Below are 17,845 nucleotides of genomic sequence, written 5' to 3' on the forward strand. Positions count from 1 at the left end.
ACGATCTGCCGCCCCTCCCTGGGGTGACAGACCGGTGACCGTGCCGATGTGCTTCACCCCCGCCCGTGGGCTCTGCAGGCTGGTGTGACCGGAGAGGTGTCAGCCAGAGCTGCCTCGGTGCGGGCATCAGGCTCCTTAAATGACATCGAGCCTGCAGTGGATCCGGGCTGGAGCAGCGCAGCGGACCCGGCTCCGTGCCCTCAGCTCGGCACTGACGGGAGCTGGCACCCAAAATCTCTGTGCCAGGGCTGGCCGTGCCCCGGGGCGCCTCCCGCACCGGAGGGAAGAGGGGCAGCGGTTCCCGGCGGTGACAGCAGGGACCCCCGGGCTCTGCGGAGTCGGGGAGGGTCTGTCACGGTGGACAGAGGTGGGGAGGGACCCGCGGCTGTGCGGAGAGCCCGGCGGGCTCTGCCGGAGTGGGGGACGCTCCCGCCGCTCCCCGCCCCCGGGCGGGACCGGCCTCTCCCCGCTGTCCCCGCCGGAACCCTGCGAGTGGCGGCAGCGAGCACCGGGCAGCGCAGGACAGCCGTGCCCGAGCGGGCCGGGCTGTGGCGGGCCGGGCTGTGCCGAGCCGGGCGGAGCGGGCGCTGCGGGGCCGAACCGGGCCGGGCGGTGCCGGCGGGGCGGGCGCTGCCCGCGGTGCTGAGCGGGACGAGCGCTGTCCGCGGTGCTTCAGGGGCCTGGCCCGGGCACCTGCGGGCACCCCCGAGCCCCCCCGGCCATGGGGGGGGACGGCTACAACGAGGCGCTGCTGCACAAGGTAGGGATGGGGATGGGGGCTGCAGTGCGGGGAGACGGTGCGGGGCTCCTGCTTGAACTTCCCGACAAATTTCGTCCCTCTGCCTTTCCTCACTCCTGGTCTCCCGGTGGGGTCCGTCTGTCACCCCCATCCCGGTGCGGTGGCAGCTCTCTCTCCCCCCGGTGGGGATGGGCAGCCCGCAGGGGTTGGCCCCGCTCCCAGCCACATCCCGGCTGGTGGTAGCAGGGGGATGTCAGGATTCGGCGTGTTTGGGAAACCGGGACTGCTGGAAGCGGGCCAGCCCCGCGGCACAGCCCGCAGCCGCCCTTCAGCCGCTCCCGCTGTCCTGTACAGGCTCAGGGCGGGTCTGCGAGCAGCTGAACCCCGGGGCTCTGTTTGCCAGAAGAAGATTAACTAGCCGGGACTTCCCTGCCATGAAATAGCCGTGTCCCAGAGACGTCCATTCCTGTCCTTGCTGCTTTGAAATCTGAAATCCTCTTTTGCGGTGTTCCTGGCACTGTTTTGTAACTGCAGTTGCACGGAGGATGCCCAAGGCTGGTGCTGTCCCTGTAAGACGTGGGGAGCTCAGGCTTTGCTGCGGGGACAGCAGCAGCAGCAGGGGCTTTCTGCTCTCTGCAGTCAGGCGCTGCCCTGCAGCTCCTGAGCGATGGAGGAATGCTGATTTATGATAGATCCACGCATCACTCCCTCCTGCTGTCCTCACACTGCTTTCCTGCAGTCCCCAGTGACTGTGCAGGAACTGGCACCCTCGGGAAAAGCAGGGATGAGGCAAGACAAGGGAAGGGCTGGGGTTCTGTGGATCCCTCTTCACAAATCCCAGTCTGTTCTGTATCCTGCCTGTACTCAGGGCAAGGTGCCCAGTCCTTGATTAGCAGAAAAATATAAGTTACTAGCAGTGCTCATTTCTGTTGTACATAGAATACATAGAACATGCCCCCAGGGATGACTTGAGAAACTTTGATTCTTTGCAAAGCCTTAACTCTCTCTTCTCCAGGAAGGAGCTGCAGCAGTTAAGGAATGAAATTGGTGGAAATGAGGCTCTGGGGAGAAGACCTGCCCTGGCAAATCACCATCTCAGTCCCATGTTCCCTGCTGTTTCCCTTGGTATTTTTCTGCCTCTCATGGCTGGGCTGCTTGTCTTGCAGAAACAAGGCTGCTCTCACTCCAGGGAAGTGAGGCAGCAAATACCTCACTAGATCTTGTGTCTGAGCAAGCAATCACATTTCAGATGTGCTGAAAAACCCCAAGAGAGCTTTGCAGTCTGGAGACAAGGATTAAATGATTTCTGGTTGGTCCCAGGCCTGGGGAGGAAATGGGCCAGGAGCTAACCAAAGCAGGAACAGCAGAGGTTTATTCTGGGCTGTTCCAGAAAAGTTTTGTTTGGTACAAAATGATGAATTCTGCTCTCTGGTGGTTTGACCCTTTGCCAAATCTTTCTTCCTCCTGTGTGATTCCTGGATCTGTTCAGCTGGAACAAGACCCAAAGGCAGTGGGATGTGTTCCTTGGCTGTGGTTGATCCAAGGTGTTAACAGGGGGTTGCAAACAGGGATCTGCTGCATGATGTGAGCCAGGTTTTCTTTGATGCACAGCCCTAGAGCTCATGTCTGTAAGGCTGAGATGCAGCCTCTGCCAAGGCAAGGGCCCAGCCAGGCTGGCAGAGGGCTCCAGGCTCTCTCTCAAGCCAGTGCAAGTGTCTTGGCCACGGTGAAATAGTGCTGGACAGGTGGGGACAGCCCTGTACTGTCCCTGAGGCACATAGCAGCTTCCAGCAGCATCCAGCTCCACCCCTGGAATACTGCTTGGAGCAGGGGGGAGGCAGCACAATTTTGTATAAAGAGCAGTTAAAAAAAAGTCTCAGAGACTGAGAGTCAGCCTGAGAGGCCATGAGAGTGGGATGGTGAGGGGCAGGAAGCAGCCACATGTTCACCCTCAGAGCTCTCCCTGTGCCGTGGCCCAGCTGAGCTCTGCAGGCAGCTGTGCTGGGGGGCACGTACACATTTGCCACAATTTGTTGTGATACATTCTGCTCACCTGGGCACAAACCTGTGGGTTCGGGGCTTCATCAGCTCCCTGAGAGCAGCACCAGAGCCTGTGGAGGGCAATTCTCCCTTCCCTGCATCCCCTGACTGGGGTTTTACCCTGTCAGGCTTCCATTAGCTATATTTAGCTCAGGTCCAGGTTTTGCATGTTAAATCTCGAGAATGAACTGGGAAGACAACCTCAGCCCACACACACTGTCCCAGATCTCCTCCTGCTTGGCTGGCACTGGAATTGCAGCCATCGTCTCCCTGCACTGCCTTGACAGCCGTGCAAAACCTCTCTTCCCTTGGCAGGTTAGACCAAAATATCTCTTTTCCTTGCAAGTATGGGAAGTTTGGATTATTTTGCCTTGTCCCTGCAGCCCATGCCATGATTTTGGGCTGTTCCAGAAAAGTTTTGTTTGGTACAAAATAATGAATTCTGCTCTCAATTTTGACTGGAAGTGATCCGTCCACATTTGAATTAGCTCCAAAACTAACTCAAGGTGTAGGGAGGGATATTTGCAGACAAGTCTTTTCAGGAGGGTGTTACAAGCTGTACCTGCTTTTCTGTGGGGCTGTGGGGTGGTGGAGAAGTCAGGTTACCTCTGCCCACCCAGTGGAAATAATTTCCTTTAGCTGGAAATAAGGATTGCTTTGATTGCACTGGGGCTCAGCAGTGGTGATGTGGGACTGTCACCAAGTGAGTCTCCAGGTCTCAGGGTAAAGCTTCCCTCCCTTGCCCAGCCCTGGCAAAGCACTGCTCCATCTCCACCAGGCAGAGAGGATTGACAGCACCAAACGGAATCTGCACCACTTTACTGAAGTTTCTCGTTAAAAAAAAATAAAAATAAATTAAAAAAAAAAAAATCAAGCAAACAAAAAAAAAAAAAAAAAAAAAAACAAAAAAACACCCAAACTAAAAATCCCCCAAACAAACAAAACCCTGGGAAAACCTGGGGGCTGAGAAGGGGCGGGGGAGGCCAGTCTGTGGCTGAGGATGGCAGAGGAGTCAGCACAGCTGTGGAACTTTGTCACTGGGAGACTTTTTTACTATCATGACTCAGTTATGTCCAGCCTGAGGTTTCAAGGGCTAACTAGCCACATCTTTCCCACAGTGGGGTTTTTGTTCTTGTTTTTTGTTTATTTGGTAACCAGGAAGGCCACAGTGATTTCCACTGTGCTGTCCCTTCACAGAGCCTTCTCTTGGCTGATCCAGGCCAAATGTTACTGTTATTATTAAGTCATGAAGAAATTCATGAGTTGTCTCTATTATGAATCCCATTTAAATTATTAATAGAGGAATCTGCCTTTTATACACGTTCTCTATAAACCCTGGGCTCTGGGGGCTTTCTGGTGCTCATTCCAACCAGCTCTTCTCCCTCCATAATTAATGCTGTTCTCTGCATTAACTGTTCCCAAAGACAACACTGCAGGGTGCACCCAGTCTTGTTGTACATCCCAGCATCAGTATTTTACCTGGAAATAGTATGTAACACCAAAGTATACAGCACTGAGGTGCAGGAGTCCCATGGTAATGAGTTCTTGGAGTGCTTTCCTATCCAGCTGCTCCTGGGCATATCCTTTTCTCTGCACACGGAAGAGTTCTGGGCCCTAGGGAAAAGCCAAGTGGGGTTTGGGCAGGGAAATTTCCCCCAGGAAAGGGGTGACCCAGATCCTCTGGCCCAGAGATTTCTGCCTCCCAACATTCTCCCTGATCCTGTGCAAGCTCCCAGCTCACGAGGCTGCTCTGAATGTACAAGTGACCTGCAAACAGCCCAGGCAGGGAGGAGGGAGAAATCTCTGGCTGTGGATCTGGGCACAGGCTGCTGCCTCTCAGCACACAGGTCTGTGCAGCAGCCTGCCTCTGGCAGAGGTGCAGGGCTCCCTCCTGCCAACAGCTCTGCTCAGCAGGTCAGGCTTTTCCCAGGACAGGTTCAGTGTTCGGGATGTGTTTTCCAAGGGAAAGTGCTGATTCACTGAGGCAAGAATTCACTGAAGTGTATGGGCATGAACAGGCTCCAGGCAGGTTGTGGAGTGATGCTTTATGCAAGGCAGGATGCTGATTTCCTGCCAGTCCACATCCCTGTGTTATTTGTGCTCCTCAAGCTCCTTGGCTGCTGGTTTCAGCCCACTTCTTTGGAATCTGTGGGGTACAGGAGCAGTGGTTCCAGGTGCTGTAAATGCCCCATGGCTTCCCAGGGTATGGAATCAGGCCTTGATCTGCTGGGGCTGTTCAGGCATTTATTAAACACATTCCTTCACACTCATCCTGTGTTTCACGAGAGGAAATGCAGTGCCTGAAGTAGTTCCAGGGTTGGTCACACTCCAGGGCACTTTGGGGCAGGACAGGGATAGGACCAGATGTGCACAGAGGCTCCTCCACATATTGGGGAGGTGCTGAAGGCCCTTCAGGGTGGAGATAAAGGACTGGGGTGTCACAGGATAGAGCAAGGCTGCTCTATCAGCAGCCAAGCAAAGGAAATCCAGATGCAGCCAAGTGTAGCAAAGGTGGATGCAGAGAGTGGAGAGGTTTAGTCCCAGCACTGGCTCATCTCTGCAGCCTCAGGAGTGACAGGGAAGCAGTAACAGAGGGGACACTGTGTTTGCCAGAACTGCAGCTTCAGGAACACCCCTGTCCTGAATGACAAAGCACAAACCACTTCTAAGCACGAAGGCTGGTAGCAGAGTGTTTATTTTAATTCGTGTCCTGCGAAAGGGTTGAAAGTTCCTTGGTTTCCTGAAAGGATGGGAATGTTTGCCAGTAGCTCTGTGAACAAAACCCAGATACCAGCAGAGGGAAGGGAGGGGTTCTGTTTGGACTTCAGGTCTCCCTTAGGTCAAGGATTCTGAGGGACACAGGCGGGAGCAGAAGGGAAGATGAGCTCCCAGGGATGCTGTGTGGGTACCAGGGCCATGGGTTGGCAGTGTGGGAGCTGCTTAAGAGGTGACAGCTCTGACACCTGCACAGCTCCCTTGTCCCTTCTGCTCAGGGATGAGTGATCTGGGGTTTCCCATGGAGGCTGGAGAGGCAGAGGGATTCCATGACTTCAAACCCATCACTTTGCAGGAGGGAGTGCTGTGGGTTCACACCATTAAGGCAGCACAAAGCCAGCCCAGTGACCCAGCGAGGCTGTGTGGCTGTGGCAGCAGCTGTGTGCAGCAGCTGCAGGAGATGCTCTCTTTACTAAAGGGTTTTGGACTTAATCCAGTGACTCCAAAGTCCTCCCAAAGAGGTTTTCCTACAAGCCTGTGTGAACCAAGGCTGCTTCTGCCCGGTAGCTTCCCAAGCTGGGGTAGGAGCATCTCTCCTGCTCACTCTCCATGATAGGCTGTGCTTTACTTTCCCTCCCATCTCTCCTCTCTTGGACAGGGTGCAGTGGGTTTCAGGCTGAAACTCCCTTGAGACTGAAGCTCATCCCAGAGCACATTTCATTAATTACAGAGATGGACAAAGGAGTGGAAATTCCTCTCTGGGCAAGTTGCAGATCCAAATGAGACGGATCCGGGGCTGGGTTTGTCTTTCTTTATCCTGCTGCATTTGCTGGCACATCCCCCTAGCACACCCAGCCAAATGTCTGGCCCTCAGCTCCCCCATCACCTGCACTGATGCTTCTTTCTCTGGTCCTTGCAGACAATCCTGGTTGGAGACAGTGGCGTGGGGAAGACATCACTGCTGGTCCAGTTTGACCAGGGCAAGTTCATTCCTGGCTCCTTCTCTGCCACTGTGGGCATTGGGTTCACGGTAAGCGCCCAGTCCCTGGTTCCTGAGCTGTGCACTCACCCTTGGGGAGCAGCTTTATTTGGGGAATCAGAATCTATGTATCTGTGGAAAGCACAAAGAATTGGATACTTTGCTTTGGGTGCTGCTGGATGAAGAGTTTGGTTTGGCTGTGTGCTCCTTGACATGCTTTGAACTGCTGGGAGGGATGAAGGGTAGGTAAAGCTCCATATTCCAAAACCCTTGGTGGGGCCGTGTCTGAGTGCAGCCTTATGCTTCACACACAGAAAGCTGCATCTGGAGCTGCCCTGCTCTGCCAGGGAGATGCCAGCCTGTGTCCAGCCTGTGTCCTGCCCGAGGCCTTGGCTAAAAGTCAGGCAGATGGTGACAGTGCCTGGGAAAAGCACTCGGCTGCCATCCAGAGCTATTTGTAGAGCTGCTATGGGGTCTCAAGTGGCTCTGATGTGTGTGTCCCTTCTCCTGGGGGAGCTCAGGACAGGGACAGTGCTTGGGACCTTACTCCAGAGTCATCCCTTCAGCATTGTGACAAGGCTGGAATTCATCAAGGGGCTGGTACCCCTGGGAATGCGATTACCCACAGGAATTTTCTTTTTAATCCAAGCAAAGGAAGCAGAAAAATATGGCACCAATGGGGATGGTCTGGGGTCAAGCAGCCCAGGGACCAGCAGCCAAGGGTGCCTCTGCTGAGCTATGGGCAGGCAGAGGAGGCTCAGCCACCACCAATCTTCACCAGCTTCTGGCTGCCTCGTTTCTCCCACAGCAAACGCCAGTGTGTGGAGGTGATGCTCAGCCAGATGTTTTTCCTGCTCAGGCAACTCCATGAGCTCCAGCATGGTTTTCTATATCCTTCCAGCCCCCTTCCCATCTTGCTGCAGGGAAGCTCAGCCACTTCCAGGAGCTCCATGTGCCTCCAGCCTCCAGCTCTGGGCACTTGCCTGGCCAAAGAGCACATATGAACTATAAATCCCCTGGTCTGAGCGCAGTTACAGGACTGGAAATACAGGTTCTATTTCCCGGGGGGCAGAGGAAGGCTTGGCTGGTGTAGGAGCTGGCAGCCCCAGAAGGCACGGAAGTGGACGCCATTCCAGAGGGCATCTCTGCCACTGCACCTCCTGTGGCCGTGCATGGCCTCCACCTGAAGAGCAGCGAGGGGCACAGCTCTGCACGGCACCCCTGAATCCCAGTGGTGTGAGCAGGGAGGGGCTGCCCTGAGATTAGCCCTGATGTGGGAGAGATGAGATGTTCCAGGGAAAATAGATCAGGGAGGGCTCAAGGCTCCCGTACATGAAGTGAGCCCTGTAAAGCTCAAGACCTTGGGCAGCTGTAGTGCATGGACTTGTACGGGTCTTTTACAGGGTGGGGTTTTGGGTAATACAACCTCCCTCTCCAGGGATTTGTCCCACATTCCCATGGTTGGGCTTTTCCCAAATGCAGTGTAGTATGAGCTGGGTCCCAATGGCTGGTGTGGGATGAGGGGGCTGCGAGCAGCCAGGGGGTGAGATGCAGGCACAGCTGAACCGGCTCGGCACCGCTTTGGCTTCCGGCTAACGGCTCCTGCTCCGCTTCCTCCTGGCTTCACCCAGGCTCCAGCTCAGCGCCCTGGGGCTGCAGCAGAGGGGGCGAGCCCCCACCCTGGGGTGGGAGTGGGAGCTGCTATCCCCACTGTCCCGGCGTGACACGCTGGGGTTTGGCAGCACCGGGGTGTCCATCCCCACACTCTGTTGGAACGGGACTGTTCATGTGCGGGGTGAGCAGCTCCTCCTCTCCCCACCCGTGTGTCCGGAGGATGTGCCGGGGCTCTGCCCGCCGCCCGGCGCAGCCAAGCCGCTGCAAACCCAAGCGCCGCGGGGTCCCCGCTCTGGGGACGCAGTGGGGCAGGCTTCCATCTTCAGCCTCTTCCTCCTCATCCCGTGCCCGGGCTGGGCAGGGAGGCGGCCGGGGCACGACCTCGGGGATGGCATCGCCCGGGGAGGAGGAGAAGGAGGAAGAGGAGGAGGAAGGCGGGTGGGGCCGCGGCTCCCGCTGGCCCCGCGGCTCCGGGACTCGGTGGCTCGTCTCGGACGCACCATGGGCGGCCCCGGTGGGCCAGAGGGGAGCGAGACCCCGGAGGGGAGCGGGGAACCCCCGAGGAGCAGCGGGGATCCCCCGGCGCTGCCCCGGGACCACGAACTGTGCGGCAAGGTGGGGAGCGGCCGGGGCGAGCAGGGATGGACCCTCCCAGCTCTAAGAGGGGAAGGTTTGGGTTCGCTCTCCGTCTCGGGGGGGACAAGGAGGGGTTTAGGAAGGGTCCCGGGGGCCGCCCGCTTCCTCCGCTGCTGCGATCGCGCCCAGGAAGCGGGGAAGGGGAAGGAGGCGGCAGCCCCGGCTGATCCCCCCAGCCCTTCTCTGCCCCGGGGCACCCCCGGTGCAGCAGGTGCGGGGATTGGGGTTTTCCGTGTCCGGGGGTGGAGATGGGGGGTCCCTGCCCCGGGGGTGTCCCTGCCCGGCAGTGGCAGTAGGAGGGACCAGCTGCACGAACAGGACTTTGGGGGTTCCCGGGGGAAGAGGAGCAGGACCGAGCTCTGCCCCCTTAAAGCCCGCCAGACCTTTTCCAGGGCAAGGGGCTGCTGCCAGCCCCGCGACACAGGGCAGGGGGAGCAGGACTCCATCCATCACAGCACCCCAAGGGCTCCGAGGTGGGAGAAGCATTTGAGCCCCAGATCCAGCCCAAGATCCCCCTTCACCCACACCGCAGCATGCCTCTTGTGAATGTCTCTGTACCCCTGGCAGGCCTTGGGGCAGGGGGGAGCCCTCCTTCCTGAGAGTCCCCCTCTTCCCCAGCCCAGGCAGGGGTGGCCTCAGGAAGCACCTTCCTTATCCGAGCAGCTCAGGGGAGGCACGGGGCTGATGAACCTTTTACCCCCAAAATTTAATATACAGCCCCAGGCTGAGCCCAGCACTGATAGTGTCAGCCCTGACACCCCCTGCTGCCTCACTGAGCCGGTTCCAAAGTGGTCCTGCATGCTGCCATCTTCTCTAAACTGCTTTTATTCCTTTGCCTTTATCCTCCCCTCTCTGACTCCTTTCTGTGGAGGGGCAATTTCTGTGTTTGAGGGAGAAAACCAGTTTTCAGCTTGCTCTAGAATAAGGTCTAGGCAGAACCGAGCAGTGTTCCCAGCTCCCCACAAGTCCTGGGAAAGGATTTGACCAGCAAAGTGGTAGCAGGAAGCAGAGCATTTCCAGCTGGAAGCTTTGACATTTGCTGTGCTGTCCCTGTGGAAGGTGGCCATGGCCCGCTGTGTTCGCCTGCCCCAGAGGCAGCAGGGCTTCAGGGATTTACTTTGCAAGCTCCAGCATCCATCCATCAGGGTGGGCATGCGGGGATGGACCTTCCTGCTGAAGTCCTGCTCAGTTTTTTTCTTAAGGGGCCAGATGCAGTCAGGTTAATGATTGCTGGGCAGGAACAGGTTGCTGCAGGTAGGCAGGAGGAGCACAGCATCGGGGAAGGCTGTGCCTATGGAGCCCAGAATTGCTCCCTGCCTGAGTCCAGCAGTGCTGGAGTGGCTGGAGAGCCTGGGCTGATCCTGTTTGCTTAGCAGGAGGAGAAAGGCACCGTGTTTGCTTTGGTGTCTGCAGCAGGCACCGACAGGGACAGAGTCCCGGACACGCAGGGTTTGCTCAAGCCATGCATCAGCCCCTGGCTGGGCACACCCGGGGCAGGGGCAAAGCGTGGGTGGAGGTGGCTTCATGCACTTGGGAGCTGTGGCTGGTTCTCTAGGAGCCTCCTGGGCTGGGAGATGGCCAGGGGCTGGCTAGGACATATCTCTTCTTGCTGCAGTACTTGCTTTCACACCAGCTCTCTCCCTTTTTCATGGCTGGGGGCTACTCTGCTGCCCTGGAGCATCACTAGGCTGCACCCTCAGGGGTCCCATCCCACACCCAGCTCCCACAGGGCTTCCCAGACCCATAAAGACTTGCCCTGGGAAAAGAAAGGAAGGGAGAGAAGGAGCTGGGGAGGGCTCAGCACCAGTCAGGGGTGCTGCTCCCTCCCTGTCCTGCTGACATCTCTCCCTGCGCCCATCTTGCAGGTGATGTTACTTGGAGACTCGGGCGTGGGGAAAACCTGCTTCCTGCTCCAGTTCAAAGACGGGGCCTTTCTCTCCGGGACATTCATAGCCACCGTGGGCATAGATTTCCGGGTGAGACCACCAGGGCTGCCAGCCTCTTGCCTCCCTCAACCCACACCTTGGCCAGGACAGGGTGCTGGGGAGGGGGAACTGGGGGTTTCCAGGCTCTGTACCCCCAGTTATCTCCCAACCAGCAGCAGGTGTTTGCTGGAACCCTTCCACCCCTAAGAGGTGCAGTAACAGACAGAAGAGCCTTCTGGTACTGTTGCCTCTTACCTTTAAACCAGCAAACAGTCCAGGTTCAGCCCATCCCAGCTGTATTCATGGGCTGGGGGTGTGTGCTGGGCAGCCAGTGTGCTCCACCATGCAGACCAAAGCCAACAGCTGGCAGGGACAAACACTGGTTGCTGTAATTTCATGCCTTGAAAAGGCTGAAGTGGGCTGCTGAGGAGTTGTTAGGGTCACCAGATCCTGGTGAGCTGCTCTCTGCTCACCGAATTTCAGCTGCAGGGTCTCTCTGAGGGTGTTGAGGGAGGCACAGCTGTTGGCAGCACAGGGCAGAGCAGGAAGGAAGTCAGGGGGGTGTCCCTGGGCAGGGCTCTGCCCGCACCACTGACACGTGCCGAGTGCGGTCACTGCTTCCTCTGCCCCCGCAGCCGCAGCTGCTCCCGTTTGCTGCCACTTCTGCTGCCTGCCTGTGTTTGGCTTTTGGTGGAACTGGCAGCTTGGTGATCAGGGGCTGGGGGAGAGAGAAGACTGTGGGTTTGGTTTGAAGGGGCCATGAGGCCTGTCCTTGTGATAAAGCCGTGAAAGAAGGAAAATCGGCTGTGTCCCACTGCTGAGCTCAATGCCGGTGTCCCCAGAGGTGTTGCTAGCCCGTAGGTATCTGCTCTGCTTCGTGCAAGCATTCCCTCCAGCAGCTCATGGCTCACTGCTCTAGGTAATCTCCAGGGTCTCCTAGGGCATGTTTTTGTTTTATCCAGCCCATTTGCTGAAATGCTGTCATCTCCACATGGGCTGAATTTCCATTTCAAACAATTCCAAGTAACCAAATTATTTATAAGGGTCTTCTCTTTGCAGACTCCAAGAATGATTCTCTAAGAGTCTTAAAATAGCTATTCAGTAGTTTTTGCTCTTCTGTTTTCTGGCCTCTGGAGAGAAGCCCCTGCGCTTCCAAGATGAGAACAGTGATTGCTTAAGCCTCAATAGCTGCTTTCCCAGCTCAGCTGGAAATGCCTCTTTCCTTTCCTAGTCCCAGCCCAGCCTGGCTGAAAAACCATCCTGACCCAGGAGATTTCCTCCTTCCATGCTGGATATGGCTGTGTACCTGCAACCCCTCCAGCTCAGTGTTTACTACCTCCCTTAAGAACCAAGCAAGGCTCCACCAGCAAGGAAACCTGAGCAGGACACACAGCATCATCCAGTGAGCATGCCCAAAAGCACCTAAAGCCCTTAAATTACTGCAAATAGGCTGAATTTTCAGTGTAGTAGTGGTTCTTGAGCACAGGGAGCTGAAGAGTCCCATCAGAAAGATCAGGGCTTTTTGGTGAGCAAACATAAAAGCACACCAAGGTGTTATTAACAAATGCAAATTTATGTGTGGTTCATCCATGCCTCCCCACTTCCATAGCTCTGCCAACTTCCGAGGGGCTGCTGCAATCCCAAAGCTTTCCAGCAGGAGCCAGAGCAGGTCGGTGTTCCTGGGATTTGCTGGACAGCCAGCGTCATTAACTGACTCATTAGGGGACTTGGGAGCCACAGGACAGGGACTCCGGCTGTAGGACATGAACGAGGCACTGGACCCAAGGCAGGCTGGGATCTTGCTGTCTCATCTCTGCTGATTTTGCTCTTCACCCTGACTCGAGGGGTTGCCTCTCTGGGGTGTCCCTGTAGCTGCCAAAGCAGGATCACGGTTTGTAGCAATGAGGCTTCAATCCAGGTCCAGCCCCACAGCCTGGCTTCATCCCACGGGGAGAGCAGCTCAGGGGCTGTGGAATGCCAGCTCAGCGCCAGAGCTGGCTGGCACATGCACCAGGACATGCCTTGGGCTGATAAACCTGCTCTCCTTGTCTTCTGCAGAACAAAGTGGTGGTCGTGGATGGTGTGAAGGTGAAGTTGCAGGTGAGCTTTGGGAGGGGGGAAGAAATTTCCAGATGGAAATCCACCTCAGGCTGAGCGTGCTGGTCCAGCAGGGCTGGGAGGCACAGGAGCAGACCCAGCTCGGGGAGGTTGCTCTCCCTGCTCTCATCAGGGCAGTTTCTTGGCAGATCTGGGACACTGCAGGACAGGAGCGTTTCCGCAGCGTCACCCACGCCTACTACCGGGATGCCCAAGGTGAGTTTGGGGTCCAGCAGGGATGGGGAGACCACCCAGAGCACATCCCTATAGTGTAACAATGCCTCTGCCTCTTCCTCTCCAGCTCTGCTCCTGCTCTATGATATCACCAGCAAGATGTCCTTTGACAACATCCGTGTGAGTCCCACCGTGGGCTGGGAGTGTTTCTCCCCAGGACTGGGGCCGTGGGTGCCCTGCTTGCCTGGCTGGGTGTTTGGGGCAGCTGAGAGCCTGTTTTCCCTGTAAACACTGGCTGTTCTGGCCAGACCCAGCCAGCTGGGAGCTCATCCCAGGGCACCTGGCTGGGTGCTGCATGGCTGGGTGAGTTTTGTTTAAGGACATGGTGAATGCCTGAGGGAAAAAACGTGGTTTGGGAAGGATGTGAACTACAGCTTGGGCTGCAGCCAGGAGACGGGGTGTTTTCAGGACTGCTCGCCGTGATGCTGGAATAATTCCCGTGCCAAGAAAAGTCATTATCTCTGTCCTTGTGGGGGATAGATGGGGGTGCTGAGGGGGTGTGAGGGCTGAGGGGGAAGGGAGGGGGGTACTGAGGGGTGGAAGGCTGAGATGGAGGGGAGAGGAGTACCCATCACCCCGACACAGTCCTGCTGCCCCACAGGCCTGGCTGACAGAGATCCATGAGTATGCCCAGAAGGATGTGGTCATCATGTTGCTGGGCAATAAGGTGCGTGCAGGGTCCTCGTCCACCCTGGGGTTTGCTGTGCTATGCTGTGCCCTTGCCATCCCCATGGCTGTGCAGAGATGGGGCTCTGCCTGCACCCTCGGCCGGGCTCTGCTGCTTTCCGGGCTCAGCCGAGCGCAGAGGCGATGCCGGGGGTTTGGGGAGGTGGGAGAGGGCAGTGTTCCCGGGAGCCAGCGGGTGGCAGCACGAGGCTGAGGCTCCCGGGACGGGAAGCTCCTCGTATGGGATGCTTTAGTATGGGATACTGATGATTATGGAATGCCCACCCAGGCCTCCATGCACCCCTGGACCCAAGCCCTAGAGGACCAACAAGGTCCCAGATTCATCTCCAGATGCTGCTTGGGTGCCCATTGCCCAAGTGGATTTCCCCCTGGGACTGAATGTCCTCTGAATCCTGGATGATGCTGGGTACTTGATGCCCAGCAGGGTCCCAGGGCCTCCCTGGGTCCTGGATGCTCTCAGTACTGCCCCAGGTCCTCAGTGTCCCCAGGTCACAGGTGTCCCCTGACATCCTCAATGCCACTAGGTCCCAGATGCTCCACAGATCCCAGATTCTCTGGGCAGTGGATTCTTCTGGATTTATGATGCCCCTTGTTCCTGTCATCCTCCTCAACACCCCACACTTCTGGTTTGCCAGATGCCCCAGGGTGCCAGCCTGGTGTGTGGTTTTCCTTTCCTTGGCAGGCTGATGTGAGCAGTGAGAGGGCTGTGAGGACAGAGGATGGAGCATCACTGGCCAGGGTGAGTTGTGCCAGGGTCTAACCTGACTTAAGCTCCCTCCAGACAATTTCATGTCACTCAGGGTTTCCATGCAGCTGTGCCATCCCCTCTGAGTGCCCAGACTTGCCTGGCTCTTGCAGGGGCAGCAAAGCAGTCACGTGTATGCAAAACCTAGGACAAGGCAGGGAGGGAATGACCCTCAAGCCTTGTCCAGGCCACAGGGATGATCAGAGGGCCAGGAGGCCATCTGGGGATAGCCACTGATGGAGTCATGCTGCTCTTGCAGGAGTACGGAGTGCCTTTCATGGAGACGAGTGCCAAGACAGGCATGAACGTGGAGCTGGCCTTCCTGGCCATTGCCAAGTGAGTACCTGGGGCCAGGGGACTGAGCAAGGGAGGTGTCCCCTGCAGCCCCACCGCCTCCCACGCACCAGCACAGTGTGGGAGGGGTTAACACAGCCCCACCACTCCAGGGAGCTGAAGCAGCGCGCGGTGCAGCCGCTGGATGAGCCCCGCTTCCAGATCCACGAATACATTGAGGCACAGAAGAAGAAATCCAGCTGCTGTGCCTTCTCCTGAGGGTGGCCCAGGCAGGAGGCAGAGCAGGGCCCAATCCTGCCCTCAAGCACTGGAGGGAACCAAGCTCTGACAAGCCAAGGTGGACGGGACAGTACAGTGAAGCAGAGTGCATGAGGAGGGCCCTTGCCCTAGTGCCAAGATTCAGATCCTGCTGCCCTGCAGAGCAATGACCTGTGTGCCACCGTGGGAATCACTACGGTGTGGTGACTGCCAGCCTGGCCAGCGAGCCATGGTGATCCAACACCTCCATCACATGAGCAGGGTGCAGGACACAGCCACACACCTCACTGAGGGACCCTTGGAGCGGCTGGAGGGGCTGTGCCATGGATGAGCCTCCCTGCAGCCCCCAGTCCTCCCCTCCCCTGCAGCTATTCCTGCTCACAGTGCTGCTGTTGTCCAACTGGAAGGGCCCGGTCCAGCCCGTGTGTCCCTGGTGCTGCCAGGCTCTGGCTTTCCTCCAAGGAACCTCAGCTCTGCCCCACACCCCAATGCCCACGCTCAGCTGGGGCTCCTCATTTCTGCAGTTGCTGCCAATGGCTTTTATCCTCCTGCCACCACAAAGCCAATGATGTCCTCATTGTATCCCGGCTCTGCTCGAGGGAAGGGCTGGGATGGGTAAGGGTCCAGCCAAACCTGCTCCCTGCCCACACAGCTGGTGTGAGAAGTAAAATTCCCCTGGGAGCATCCGAGCAATGCTTGGGGCACTTCTGGTACACATAGCCATTCCGATAAACTTTGCTTCCCCTATGTTGTAGCCACAGAAATCAGATAATTTTTTTTTTTAAAACAAGAAAAGACTTTTTCATTTCAATGCCTCCAGACTAAACCATCTCCAGCCTCATGCAGGCAATGCCTACAGTGGCATCACCTGGAGTGATGCTCCAGCCCTGCCACCTCCCAGGCCAGACTGGGTTTCTCTCCCATCACTGCCCATGTAATACAGCTCTGCCGTGCTGCTGCTGGCAAAGAGCAGCTGGAACCCACTTCCAGGAGACCAGATGCCTGAGAGCCTTCAGCCAGCAAACACTGCTCCTTTGGGCATTGGTGGGGCTCAGGGACATCCCTGGTGCTCAGCCCAGCTCTGTTGCTCTCTCGAGCACACTGTCCACTCCCCTGAGCGCTACCCAGAGCAGTCAGATGGTGAATATTTGGTTGTGTAGCTGAAGCACTGATGCAGAGAGCAGCTGTGGAGGGTATGGCACTGCTGCACGTAGGACTCAGGGACTGTCCAGCACATCTGTCCCCATAAGCATCTTCCCTGGTCCTGTGCCTGACTGTTCATATCTCACCTGCCCCGGTGCCTCCTTCACCTCTGCTCTGCCCCTGGGTCTCTCTTTGCAAGTTTACAGATTAAAGCTGAGTATTTTTGAGGCTTTGCATCTGTCTGATTGTTTATTGCGTGAGAAATCCCTGCCCTGGGTCTGCAACGTGGGAGGCTGCAGCACACAGGCGCCGCAGAGCTGGGGGGCCCTGGGAGCAGCCATGAGGAGGGGGAAGCACCCACAGCCCCTTCCTCCCTGCTCCGGGGGGGCTTTCGTTGCACATTTCAGACAGACCAAAGGTGAGAGGGGAAGAGTAAACATGGCCTGTTAAATTAAAACCAACCTCCTCCCCTGCTGTTCTCATGGTGCGGAGTCCAGCATTCCCCAAATAACTCTGTCTTCCCACCAATGGCATTGCTGCTGCCGCTTGGCTGATGTCTGCAAAAAAAATGCTGGATGGCTTCAACACAAACAGACGTTGGCTCTTTTCTCTTTCCCCCCTCCTGCCTGAGCTCCTTTAACTTCACTCCAAGAGGCAAAGGGCAGGAGGAGGCAGCTGGGGCACGACGGTCCTGCCTGTGCCCTGCCATCCCGCAGGCACTCTTGGACCCAAAAGCAGTTTCAGCTGTTTCCTTTGCTGCTGCCTTTCTTCCTTATCATGGTCTCGTGCTCAAACCAGTCCTGCTGGAGCTGGGTTTTGTTTCCTGACTTAGATGCTCTGCATCTGCCCTTCCCAGAAGCTCACTTGTGGGGCTGTGCTGCTCACAACCCCCTTGCCAAGGGGATGGCTGTGACAGGGGTGATAGATCCCCCCGTCCTGGGGCCGTACCACAACATGCTTGCCCTGGTTTTCCTCTCCACAGGCATTTGCTGCCGGCTGCCGTGGGATTCCTCTCCGACGCTTTTCTCAGGGCCCAGTGGCTGCGGGCGAATGCTCAGCCGAGTGGAGGAAACAAATGAGTCCCCCCTCCACTCCCAGCTGGGTCCCATGGAGCTGGAGCACGGCCACCCCGAGCACACGGGGAGTTCCTCGTTGTCTGGGGTTCCTGTGCAGGGTTTTGGGGCAGAGTGCCTTGTGAGAGACATGTCCCATGGCACGCAGCTGTCCCCTCCTTGCTCACCTGTCTGCAGCTCGGTTAAACGTGATCCTGGCTGCCCTGAGGACCTTTGCTCAGGAACTTCAGCCAGGCCCTGCACTGGGAGACACCTCTGGTACCTCTGTGCCACCCTGTCTAGGACAATCCCAGGACCAGGAGGCAGCTCTGCCTGGCACCAGCAGCCCTGGCATCGCAGGAGCAGCCAAGTCTTGTTGCTTCTTTGCTCTGCCCTGGTTGAGCCCAAACCCTAGGATCTCACATGCTCATGACCCCCTGCAGCTACCTCTGCTTCTTAGTCCATGAGCAGAGAACATGGAGCCAGGGCAGAGCAAATCCCCTGGGGTTCTGGGGTTCCCTCCATCTTCCCCACCTCGGGCCCCCAGCTCTAAGGTGCTGAGCAAGGTTCAGAGGCAGCTGGGGGAACAGGGCTGGTATCTCATTTCCACTGCAAAGCGAATTACCTGCCCTCTTCCCGGCCTGCTTTCCCACGTAGTTTCGATTTGGGGATTTTATTTAACTGTCG

At 57.1% G+C, this 17,845-nt stretch overlaps 1 protein-coding gene across 4 annotated transcripts; it reads left to right on the top strand.

Annotated features, from left to right (window-relative positions):
* The first annotated feature begins 620 nt into the window (after positions 1 to 620).
* RAB37 (RAB37, member RAS oncogene family) lies at positions 621 to 16,333 on the top strand. Of its 4 annotated transcripts, XM_088176384.1 has the most exons (10): positions 621 to 760; positions 6,414 to 6,524; positions 10,589 to 10,699; positions 12,707 to 12,748; positions 12,895 to 12,961; positions 13,047 to 13,099; positions 13,581 to 13,646; positions 14,349 to 14,405; positions 14,671 to 14,747; positions 14,858 to 16,333. In XM_088176384.1, the coding sequence occupies exons 1-10, from the start codon at positions 722 to 724 to the stop codon at positions 14,961 to 14,963; spliced, it is 729 nt and encodes a 242-aa protein (XP_088032510.1). In that variant the 5' UTR covers positions 621 to 721; the 3' UTR covers positions 14,964 to 16,333. The 4 variants fall into 4 exon arrangements, with proteins under 4 accessions (XP_088032510.1, XP_088032513.1, XP_088032512.1 ...); XM_088176387.1 differs by lacking the exon at positions 10,589 to 10,699; XM_088176386.1 differs by lacking the exons at positions 621 to 760; positions 6,414 to 6,524 and adding an exon at positions 6,579 to 8,702.
* Positions 16,334 to 17,845: the final 1,512 nt, after the last annotated feature.

Source organism: Sturnus vulgaris, chromosome 20, assembly GCF_052056855.1.
Source record: "Sturnus vulgaris isolate bStuVul1 chromosome 20, bStuVul1.hap1, whole genome shotgun sequence".
In the NCBI taxonomy this organism is placed as follows: domain Eukaryota; kingdom Metazoa; phylum Chordata; class Aves; order Passeriformes; family Sturnidae; genus Sturnus; species Sturnus vulgaris.